Source organism: Notamacropus eugenii, chromosome 4 (assembly GCF_028372415.1).
Source record: "Notamacropus eugenii isolate mMacEug1 chromosome 4, mMacEug1.pri_v2, whole genome shotgun sequence".
In the NCBI taxonomy this organism is placed as follows: domain Eukaryota; kingdom Metazoa; phylum Chordata; class Mammalia; order Diprotodontia; family Macropodidae; genus Notamacropus; species Notamacropus eugenii.
The window spans coordinates 280,058,394-280,071,094 of NC_092875.1; the positions used below are offsets into that span (position 1 = coordinate 280,058,394).

General features: G+C 34.8%; 1 protein-coding gene across 3 annotated transcripts in view; it reads left to right on the plus strand.

Annotated features, from left to right (window-relative positions):
- Positions 1-12,701, plus strand: part of CHD7 (chromodomain helicase DNA binding protein 7) — a 233,376-nt gene that overhangs the window by 163,932 nt on the left and 56,743 nt on the right. For all 3 annotated transcript variants that reach the window (XM_072604658.1, XM_072604659.1, XM_072604660.1), the window contains exons 7-11: positions 132-187; positions 4,942-5,056; positions 8,850-8,933; positions 12,216-12,353; positions 12,443-12,564. In XM_072604658.1, coding sequence (XP_072460759.1) covers positions 132-187; positions 4,942-5,056; positions 8,850-8,933; positions 12,216-12,353; positions 12,443-12,564 — 515 coding nt within the window. The remainder of the gene's footprint in view (positions 1-131; positions 188-4,941; positions 5,057-8,849; positions 8,934-12,215; positions 12,354-12,442; positions 12,565-12,701) is intronic.

Below are 12,701 nucleotides of genomic sequence, written 5' to 3' on the forward strand. Positions count from 1 at the left end.
ACTGAGCTACAACATACTTTTATCCCTGAAAGGTGCACACATTCTATGCTTTGGTGGGAGGGAATAATTATGCTGCTGAATGTCCCGGTAGATGATTTTAAGCATATTGCTGAAAATTTCTTTTGTTGCAGAAGGAGTCTGGAGAGGAGGTGGAAGTAGAGGAATTCTATGTGAAATACAAAAACTTGTAAGTAAATTGTGATTCTGGGGGTGGGGGCAGTCATTTTTGGAAAGCATACTTGAAAATTTCAGTCATTTTATAAAAATAATGTTTTGACTATTGATCACATACATTTATTTTTATTTGACTAATTTTTTGATGACATAAACTTCTGTATGAAGCAAAACACATGAGATTTTTTAAACATCTCTTATGAATTGTTTTCTTTGAAAAGTCTCTAATTGGTGTATAGTGAATGTTAATTTCCTTGCCTAATAAACAAGAAGAATTTATAGGAAAAAAAAGTCAGCTTTAATAAAAATGAATGAAAGAAGCTCTGTTCTGCAATTTCTCCCCAGCCTCACTAATAATAAGCATGTTGAAAGATAGACTTTCCAAATGAACTTCAATATTAATGGAGGATATATGAAAGGAATTGTAGCATTGGAGGTGTTGAATACAATGGACCAAATTTTATAGCTACTAATTTGGGCAAAAATCTATAGGGGATGAGTAGGAAACAAAGATAATGTTAAGTTAATCTGATTTAAAAAATACTCTTATTTTTGATCTCTAAGAGAAATGCTCATTCAAGGCAGCAGCTGAAAGAACTGGTTATTCTTTCTACTGGCTAAATTCTACAAAGAGATCACTTTGGTCAAGATTAATTTATCTTGATCTGGATAGCCAGAAGTAATTTCAGTGCAGTTTTTGGCAGTTTTAGGTAGAACATTGCAATAAGTTTGGGAAAACATCAGAAAATTTTATCATGATCTGATAAAGTTAGTGAGGAAGACAGTGTAAATATCTTAATAAATGTATGAGATTATGACTTCTAATAACTACATTAGTCTTTTAAGCACTGAAGATTTTTCCATAATGTTATAACTTGGTATTATCAAATTAAATGTTAGAGTCAGGATCTAAAATAATCTCACCAGGCTAGAATTATGACAAACTTAATAAGATAAAATTTAATAAATGTAAGGACATTAATTTGCATTTTTAAGAAACAGCTTCTCAAATGTGATATTGAAGAGATATGACTAAACACCAATTTCTATGAAGGAGATGGCTATTTTCATATACAGAAAACTTAATATGAATCAATAATGTGATATGGCAACTCAAAAAGCTCATGCAATTTTTGAAGTCATCACTGTGCCCAGAACAAGAGAAGTGATCATTTTGCTGTGCTCTACCTTGTCAGAGCACATCTAGAATATTGTATTCAGTTCTGTGCCCACGTTTTATAATTGACATTAAGGTAGGGGGAAGGACTAGCAGAATGGTAATGGGACTGGAGACCGTATCATGCAAAAAAAAAAACCCAAAAACCCAAACTGGAGGTTTTTATAACATAAGCCTTAAAAGGAGACATAGTAGCTATCTTCAGGTGTGTGAAGGGCAAATACGTAGAAAAAGAATTAGGTTTGTTCTTCCTTGCCCTTGGTAGAAGCAATGTGTAGAAGTTACAGAGAGGTAATTTTGGTATCAATGTAGGGGGAAAATAAAAACCTGCCTATCACACAGTTGTCTGGAATTACGAAGGGCATGACTTAAGAGAAACTAAGTTCCTTTTTGCTCATTGACCACTTATGATGTTGTAAAAGCAATTTCTGCCCAGGTACAGGTTGTACTAGATGATCTCTGAAGTCTTCCAACTGTGAGATTATTTGATTAGCCGTCATGGTTTCTCAGATTATTTTATATCAACAAGGAAGGCATGAATGATGAAACACAGTTTAAAAAAAAAGAACAACTTGAGTTCTGGTCCTAGACTTGCCACCATCTTTTTAGGCAAGTCACTTAACTTGGCTGGGTCTCAGTGTCCTCATCTTTAAAATAATGAGGTTAGCTAAGATATTCTCTAATATTTTTCAGTTCTAAGCTTCCTTGATTTTAACAGAATAAATGGGAAAATATATATATTTCATCTTATTCAATTTATTCTGTAAAATCTTTCAAGAGCATGTAACAAGAACTATGGAAACTGGTATTAAGATAGGATTCCTAACCTTTAGAAGCATTTCTGTTTCAGCACATCTTTAATGTTCAGGAGAAACTATTTTAATTTAATTAAAAATTCTTTAGAAATTGATGACTATAAACAATAAAACACAAACAAATTGGGATTATTTTGTAAAGTCATATTAGTGCTACAGATTAGCAGTTAAAAGATTTGGGTTGTATATTCAAGGAAACATGCAACAAGAACCATGGAAACTGATATTAAGACAGGATTCCTAACCTTTAGAAGCATTTCTATTTCAGTACATCTTTAATGGTCAGGAGCTTGAATCCAGGGGAGACTTATGTAGCCATGATATTGCAAATAAACCTGAAGTTTTCTTTAGTCATACTTCTGTCCAGCCTATGCACTAGGAATCATCATTCCCCTAGTGTGATGTATAGATTACTCTCCTTAGTAACGCAATCTACACATAGTAGAACTTCCCAAATATTTTATGAACAAAAAGAGTAATTAACACTTATGCCAGGTTCATCAGCAAAATCTCATATTCCCAAATAAAAACACCAAGAAATATTATAGTGGGTATTAAGAGTATAATCAGTTTATTGATCTTGAAGGCAACAAAATAAGCCAAAGTAAAGCTTGGGCATAGCAAACTCAAACACAGGGCCTAGATATTGATTGCTGGAAAGGGGCACTGCAGGATAGGTTGAGTATACTGACATGGAATGGCTTAGTTTGAATAAGAGGCTTATCTAGCCTATGAAGAAGACAAAGACAGATCTTTAAACAGTCCTACTAATTCACTTATAGACTGAATGGAATGATGGTAACTCATCATTGTGGGGTTTTCTTCATTAATATTATCATCAGATAACCAAATAAATTTCATATAGCTATAGAAGTAGTGAAGCTTCGAAAAATAATTTCATTGTGGTGTATTTTATGCAATTTATGCAATAAAGGGACAAAATTCATATGGCACAATGGTAAAGAAAACTTCATTACCAGAAAGAGATCATGATTCCCCCCCTGCCCCCCTTTGATGGGATTTCCATGTGATCTGAATATATAATCTTTAGGCTATGCAAACTGTAGGTGCTATTTCAGCCATTTTGTTTATCTCATTCTCTTTATGCCTAATACTAATCTTGAATTCATGCATGCCTCTTTCCCTCCCTTTAATTATCTGTTATGGTGAAGCAGCGCAGCTTTAATCATCAGCTCTGATTCGGCTTTCCAGTTCTCTCTTTCCAAAGTTGGTTATTATCAGGACTTAAAATATAAGTCATCAACTGACTAGGAATTCATTCTGGTTTATAGGAAGTGAACCGAGGCCAGACACATTTTGCTAAATGTCTGTCTCTGTTTCATCGCAACATTCTAGGCACAGCCTCCAAACTGGAACTGGGAGTTGTTTGCACACGCGCCTGTTTCCAGTGGTGTAGCTGTACTGTAATATAATTGACTTTTCGGTAGTGTTCTGTTGACCAAGAGTGTATGTCTCAGTGACAGAGCTTCCTTGTCAGAGACTTTATCACCAGAAGTAGAAATGTCCTAGGAGCCGTAGGGATATGTTCTAGGAAATGTAAGATGTGGGCAGAGAGGGGAGGGCAGGTTATGAGTTGAGATTAGGGAAGGGAGAAGAGAGGACTCAACCATTTCTGCTTAGGTAGAGTATGGGTTGAGACTGAAGGAGGGAGCCTTTCAGCAGGCAGACCTATGCTTACAGAATGGTTGGTTGGAAAAGCAGGTGACAAAGGGAACGTGGATCATTTTCTTCCACCCATCCTTACCTCCAAAGACCTCTCTGTGGGTTCTTCTAGCAGTTTCCAGAGGCTATTTTTAATCTTTGTAGGAAAATCAAGGGCTTTCTGTGATCATCACTGTAATCTTGCCTCACCCTTTAAAATGGTGTGTGTGGGGGGGACACATAATCATGAAATGATCAAAGGTTACCCTTAAAATTGAGGAGACCTAGTATGATGATAAGGCCCCTTCTGATCTCCCCATCTTTTTGTCACACATAAAAGTACTTTAAAGAGAAGAGTCTTTCATTCCACAATTCAAAATAAAAGCAAACGCCTCGATGAAGTAGCACTTTAGTGCAAATGAGTTTCAGTTCAAATGTAATCAGTAATTCAGTCAACAGATATGAATGGTTATCAGATCTTTCCATTTTGATAGAGGGGGATGGGGTAAAGAGAAGAGGAGGCAGAAGATAAAATTTCAGACTTCCCAGCTTTGCCTAGGGCAAGCCATTCTTGCCTTCAACTGGGCTGGTCAAAGAGAAGGTGGTGCACTAAGTCATTTTTGTCTAAGCCCGGACAATTCTGTTTCATAGAGTTTATTGTTTTTTTAAAAGCAAAACTGAATTTATGTAAAGGGGTGTCTTTCGGAGGGAGATATCATTATATATGTACCTTTAAGCTCCCAAGGCAACGTTGTATTCCTTAGTTATATTCCAAAAATATAACTTCAGAATAATTTAGCCCCTATAAAAGAGATTCCATTTCTCTCTTCCATGTGTCAGAGAAGTGAAAATTAGCCTTACTCATCAAGTTTTGTCCATTAGTGACTACCTTTCATCTTAGCTTTTCTTTTATTTGTTGTTATTTCATGAACATTAACCCATGCCATTTTTGGAGTAGTAAGGGGGAGGGTAATAGTGCTATAACTGTTCATTATTATAACTGTTAATTATTTATTTAGTCTGTTAATTATTTATTTAGTTAAAAGAGCAAGGGGGTAAATTGGAGAATAGGGATTCTGTTTGTTTTTCAAAGATTATTATTTTATTTTTTAGCTCTTACCTTCACTGCCAGTGGGCATCCATAGAAGACCTGGACAAAGACAAGAGAATTCAACAAAAGATTAAACGATTTAAGGCGAAACAGGGCCAGAACAAATTCCTTTCAGAGGTAGGAAACATGAGGTTAATTTTGCAAAGGCTTTATTATTGTGTTAATGGGCTGAATTTAGAATTTAGATTCAATTAAATTATCAGGAAACGTTGGTTTGCCTCATTTGCTGTTTCTTGCATAACACTAATTGGTTATACCTAAAAAATTTGTAAACAGAAAATTGCTTGTTCCAAAAGATACCAGTCTTTTCTTATCATCTTCTGGGGTAACAATGGTGATATTCTATTTAAAATCACATCATCAGGCAAAACTCAAAACACTAAAATAAAGTGAGTGAGAGGATCTACATAGATAAAAATGTGAATTTTAGAGTTTTATAGTCCAAAATTCTGATTTGGAGGATGTGAACTGAGTTTTTCCCACATTGTATTTTAAATAGCTATATTTTTTCCAAAAAGGTAGTGACATTTTTAGAAATTATGTCCTGTCATGGAGATGTTATATGCCTCCTCATTCTGAGTTACTTATGACATGAGAAAGACCGCAGTACCTAGGACAGAGAAGGGAGTCTGCATTTGAAAGCAATACTGGGTCCCCCTCCACAGTAGCCAATTATGCTAGAAAAATGCCTGGCATTTTCTGTGATTTGGCTTAGTGCCCACTTGGGACTCAAGGCTTTTGATCACCAATTTAATTTCACTTAGAGCCACAAATAACATAAGAGAAGAGATCCTACGAAAAATTAGACTTGCTGATTTACACAGATTCTCTCTATGTAGCAAGTTAGAAAAAGATCTAGAGGGTTGTGAAATTGTATGTAAAATTATCATTACTTTAACAAATAATTTTATTTTGAGAGATAGAAATACTCAGTCAATTCAGTTCATAAACATTCTCAGTATTTTATGTAGAAATTTTTTTTAAAAGATTAACATCCTAGAGGACATTTTAGGTTCATCTAGAATCCTTTTATTTTTCTAGAAGTCCTGTCTGACAAATTTCAGATCTTATTTTGGAAAGGAGATCAAGTTGATATATTTTAATCTTCACTGAGAAATATGTTGATAGATTAGCTTTTGACTTATTAAAGTGAGTGGGTTTACCTTTTACCAGCCATCTCATTCTCAATAAGAGCTATTTCTAGAATCCTATAAAGCTTAATTTTTGCTGTTGTTTTTCATGGGGTCCAAACAATATATGATATTTAAATATGGCAACGGGAGAGTGGAAAAATTAGGCTTCATTTTAGAGCCTACATCAGAGGCTAAAAATTATAGTAGACAGAATGTCAGACAGCAAAAATGGCAACTTTGGCAGTAGAGATGAGAAAGACAGGAAATAGCAATAATGGTGCGTACATAGTCCTACATCTGGTCCTGACCATAGTTATAAGTGCAGCCAAGCTATACTTCACTCTTCTGTCTATCTAGTCTTACAGTAGGGAAATTGAATTATAGTATCCTAGGGAATTTTTACTATCAATTGACTGAGCAAACCTTCATTAAGCCTCATTTTCCTGATCTGTAAAGTCGAGGAGTCATATTTGATCTATAGGGTCCCTTAAGTGTCTAAAGTTCTAATTTTGTAACGTTTAATTGGGTGAAGGCACATCACGGAATGTTTTTTACATGTCATCAGTAGCACATGAATTGCCTTCACTTAGCAAATGGAAATTTTTAACTCTGTCCTGATGAAAAATATTTAATAGTCAGAGAAAGTCATATTTTTGTTAAATTTTTTAAAAAAGAACCTGATTACTGGCCATCATCCTTCATTCTACATGGTACTACCACTAGACTTTAATTTTCATTTATAACTTTGTAGCAGTTGATTCCCTTTGTTTATACAAAGTCCTTCTTTAGTCTACATCTTGTTAAACTGAATAAGTTGCAGGTGTTGCAGTTTATAACTGTAAAGACCACATAGAGCAGAGGTTCTTAAACTTTTTTGCATCATAGACCCCCTTTGGATATCTGGTGAAACCTCTGCACCTCTTTTCAAGATCTTCTAAAATGCATGAGATAAAATATACAGGGTTACAAAAAAAAGAAGTATGTATTTATATGAAGATACAGTTGTCAAAATATTTTAAAAAACAAATTTGCACTCCCCAGGTTAAGAACCCCTGAGTAGAGGACCTTTCTTATTTTTTAATTTTAATTTTTTATAATAGGATATTTTTGTCTATCAGATTTGTCCGCTTGATGAAATTGGGTCTAAGAAAGTGTTTCATTGTAGTATTTGCTCTTAAAATATTTCAGTTTCAGTGATGAGTATAAATATTGCATTTATATTTTGCATGCAAATCCAGAAGGTATATAGTAATACATACATTTGGAATAAAGAAATGTAATTTCAATGTTGTAGGGCACTCCAAAGTGAGGACACTCCACTATGGTCAACAGTTTCTCTGCCACTTATGCCCTTTGAGAGCATCCTTGGGTACTAAAAAGTTAAGTGGTTTGTGTTGGAGGTGGAACTTGAATCTAGGTCTTTCTGGATCTGAGGTCAGGTTTCTATCAGCTTCACCACATCACCCCTCCCTTTTTAATAAGTCAAATAAAACATTTGCATTTTAAATAAGTTAAACATTTTACCAAAGCCTTGTCTTTGATGTAAAACTCTCCTTCTAAAACCTTAAAATAGCTTACAGTTTTGCTTATTTAATACCTGATTTGTAGTGAAAAGTACCAAAACAGGGATATACACACACACAGGCACACACACACATACACATGCACACACACACAGGCACATACACATGCACACAGGCACGTACACACACACACACACACACACACACACACACACACACACACACACTCCTCAGACCTCTTAACCTTGGCCTTATGTAATAGAATTCCATTTTTGTTAACCATGACACTGTCTTTTCAGCTGACACACCAAAGTCTAAGGATCAGAGATCAATGGTTTGTAACATGTTTCAAAATTCTTGAAGAAACCATAATAAATCGTGGCAGCATGTGCCTGATTATCTCTAAGCATGCCTAAAAATGACCATTTTAGTTAAACTGTATTATTTGTTTTCTGGCCAAAACTTTAGTAACTAAGTTGTTTTGTCTCAAAAGAGTAACATAAGTACTCTTCTTCTTAAAGTTAATCTTTCTTTGTTTCATAACTTAGCGAATCAACTATACTTCTTAGTAGTTATTTTTTGAAATGAAAATTTTACGATGTTAGCCAAAGTTCAAAATCCATTTCATTGTTCTTTTTCTCAATGTCTTGCTCCTATACACTATCAACATAGACAGATCACAAAAGAATTTAGAGCAATGAAGAAGAAATTTTTTTGTAAGTGGTATATCAATATTGATCAGTAAAGGAGAAGCAACAAATGATGAGCTCTTTGTATGGAAAAATTATGAAACAGCAAATAGTATTTTAGTGCTTTCAGTTTTTAAATAATATTCTGTAAATGGTACTTTTAAAGCAGATAGACAAGTGCAGTAGTTATGATAATCTGATATCACTTAGTGTACATGGCTCTAATTTCTTTATTGCAAGCTGTAGTTTCAAGAATGTTAAATGCATTGCATGCTATAAGCCTTTTGGATTGCTCATTAGTGAATTGTAATTTCACACTTCATTTAAAATATTCTTAAACATTCTCTCACAGTAAAAGGTTTCACACAGTAATTAAGAGACCCAGTTAACAAAGTCTGAGAAGTCTGATTTCCTCACGGGGAATGATCTTGCTGAATTGTAGCTTTTCAATTAACATATTGAAGTTTGCCAAATATAAATTTTGTTTTGCCATGACCCAAAATATTATTGCCAGGTGAAGGGTATAATATTGAAAATAAAGTAAATTTTGTTGTTGTTTTTATAGATTGAAGATGAACTTTTTAATCCAGATTATGTGGAAGTTGATCGGATACTGGATTTTGCACGAAGCACAGATGATAGTGGAGAGGTAAAAGATGACAGAGTGAACTGAAATGAAAAAGTAGCTGGGGCTGATTCTTAGTGGAGTTTGTATGTTGATTGTTTAAAATACAATTTTGATAGCACGTATGCTTGTATACAAAATATAGTATGTAAGCATAAAAAGGAATTTCACACTTCCCCGAGAGTAATAAATTATTGTTCTATTTGCAGTACACTAATTAAATAAATTGTTAACAAAGAGAGAAGGAAAGGCAGAGATCTAGACTATAATAAGCAATGTAATGTAGTGGAAAGAGAATTGGACTTCAGTATATTTGGGTTTGAATGCTGTCTCTAACACTAGTTATATGATCACAAGCAAGTCACTTCATATCTCAGAGCTTTAGTTTCTTCATCTTTAAAGCGGAGATAATTATATTTGTACTGCCTACTTCACAGTATTGTTGTGAGGTAAGTGCTTTATAAAACTTAGTATGATATATACATATATATGTGTATATTTTTATATACATATATATATATATACCCTGTTGTTTAATACATTTAACCCAAGTTTAAAGTTTATTTCGTCATTTATGGTATGATGAACTTGTTACTTTATAATCCATTTAGTTTTAAAAGTTGTTTATAAAATAATTCTTCTATATGAAACCAAACTGTCAAATATGTTCCGTGAAGAAGAATTGGTGAAATTCATTTAAATACATAGTAGGGTCCCTATTTACTTCATTTTGGTTATCTGTTCGTCCTTAATGATAATGACAATAATAATTCACATTTCAGTAGCGATTTAAGGTTTACAAAGTACTTTTCTAACAATAGCTCTAGTACTTCTGTTTAGCTTCACCAGGTTTAATGACATTTGGTATTAGAGACCCTTAATTCATCACCCAAATGCAAGCCTGGTCTGCAGTGGATAATGTGGGATACTGATTTGCATGAAGCATCAGTTAGAGCCCTGCAACCTTGCTATGTGCAAGCTGGTCTTTTGCTGTTTGGGGCTCTGGAATGTGCCAGCAGTCATCCCTTTTTTGCTTTATTTTGCTTAGATTTCACATCAAAGCTTTGGGTCAGATGGCAGCTATCATCATGATCCTTAGGCAGTGTTTGAAAGTTATTGTGGTAATATCTTTTCCAGTTTTTCTTAAGTGTGTACTAACATGGTTTCTGAGCACTGGTGCAAAGATGGAGATGCAAACTAGCAAGATATCAATTTAGAGGTCTCATAGGCTGTATTACCAAATAGCCAGAATGTCTGAGAATCTGTAGCAGGACATGAAGGTCAACAAACCATAGTTTTTTCTTGAGGGGAAAGAGGAAGGAAATTCCATAGATGAATGACTTACACTTAATGATTTGCTTCAATTCCTGCAGAGCTCAGAGTTAGAAATGTGCAATTATTTTAAAACTCAGTCTCTTACCCAAGATTATACAAATAGCAATTAAGTGGCAGAGCTTGGATTTAAATCCAAGGTATTTGATTTTATTATTATCACTATAGATGTATAGAGATATAGATAATTTTTGAAAGCAGGGGACAAGGAAGAAGGAGAAACAGAGAAAGAAACAAAAACAGACAGAAAGCATGCAAATACACTTTCCTCCTAGAAAGGCAGTGTGATACAGTTGAAAAGTGCCCTGAACTTGGAGTCAGAGGCCAAATTCAAATCTTAGCTTTAGCAGTCACTGTCTATGACTGTATCCAAGTTACTTAGCATTACTAAGCTTCGGTTTCTTTGTCTGTAAAGTGAGGATGACTTCTAAGGTCTAAGGCTATAATTCTCACTCTTCTTTTCTCTTCTCTTCTTTTTCCCCCATCTCTTTCCCTTTTACCTTCCCTCTCATTCCTTCCCTTCTTTATTCCTCTTTCTTCACATTCTTCCCCTTCCTTTCTTCTCAAACCTTACCTTCTCTCCTCTCTTCCCCCTCTGTCTTTTCATTCCCTCCCTTCCCCTTGCCTTCTCACCTGCTCCATTCCCCTTTTCCCTGTTTCCTCCTCCCCTTGTATTTCTTCTTAGCATCCTTCCTTTTCCCTTCCTTCTCCTCCATCTTTTCCTTTTTTCCCTTCCTGCCTCCTCCATTCCCCTTGTATTTCTTCCTTCCTCTAGTATCCTTTCCTTTCCCTTCTTTTTCCTCTCATTCCCTAGCATACCTCTCCTTTCTTTCCCTCTTCTCTCCCTCCCTACTCCCACTCTCCTTTTCTTCCCTTCCTTTTCTCTTCCTCTACTCTCACTGTCTTTGTATATGTATCTCTGTGTGTGTGTATGGGGGGAGTAGTGTCAGCTGTCTTGATAAACTAAGACCTACGTCTGTTTCATTTTTTTTAAAGTGTGATTAAATATCAATAAAACACATGGACAGACAGTGTGATGTGGCAGATGGTGTTGGGGTTGGCATTAGGGAGACCTACCCTGCCTATGATATTAGGTCTGTGACCCTGAGAAAATTACTTCATCTCTCAATGTACTTCAAGTAAAGCTGTAGCCTAATCTGCTAAATTAAGAATGGTTTTCTTTAGGAGAAGATTCACAGACTCATAGAAACATAGATTTAGAACTCACAGGGGCCTTAGAATTCATCTAGTCCAGCTTCCTCACTTTACAGATAAGCCCAGGATCATACAAGTAGTAATTAAGTAGCAGAGCCTGGATTTGAACCCAAGTCATCTAACTTCTGATCTATCACTGTTTCCACTGCATCAGCACCAGTACCCACTACTTCTACATCTTCCTTCCCAAACCAAGAAATTGCAGGTCTTTTCCATAGGTGCATAATAAAATATATACATATGTTTAGCATTAAGATCAGATTTGAGTTTCCACTTGTGACTTTTCTAAATGGGGAAAGAATATTTGTGAAATTGTGCAGTATCTGGATGGACAGGATTTTGTCAAGGTGTCAGAATAAAAACTAAATTTACAATCTTGCTGCAATCAAACATTTTCTATTTAGGAAGAGAACATAATAATTATTAGACTTGTTAGCAGGAATGCTTTTTTTTCTCTAGCGCTATATTATAACATAATTTCCTCTGAAAATAGCTGTGATCTACATAAGGACTGAAATGAACAGCATAAAAAATACTTAGTATGGCATTTGGTTTCAAGTCATTATTGTCTTAGAGGATGATGCTTGGTTCTTTTTGATGTAAGAGAGCATTGTGAAATATTTCAACTACTTTTTCAAACTTGGTTATCATAGTATTTCTAGAATGAGTAGCATATAGAAATTGTAAAGCAGCAGATTATCTTCCAATTTTTTAAAAAAATAATCTAATTCTGATTTATTTATACTACTAATCACAAAGCCTGTGACTCATTATCTGGTGAAGTGGTGTTCACTTCCATATGAAGACAGCACTTGGGAGCTAAAGCAGGACATAGACCAAGCTAAAATTGAAGAATTTGAGAAACTGATGTCCCGGGAGCCAGAAACGGAACGTGTGGTAAGAATTGACTCAAAACAGAGGATTTTGTAGCAAAGTAGCGTGGTCTTTTGAGAAACCACTAATGGGATTTGATGTGTTTAAAATAGGAACGACCTCCTGCTGATGATTGGAAGAAATCAGAGAGTTCCAGGGAGTATAGAAACAATAACAAACTCAGGGAATACCAGTTGGAGGGAGTAAACTGGCTACTTTTCAATTGGTACAACACGTAAGTAGAGGCTTCTTTCTCTTTTTTTAAAATTTAAAGTTAGTCTTATATTTTATTTAAAATAATTTCTATTTTTAAAAAATCTTTAAAAACAAAATTATTGTTAGAAGTGAAATAGAAAATCAATGCCTGATATT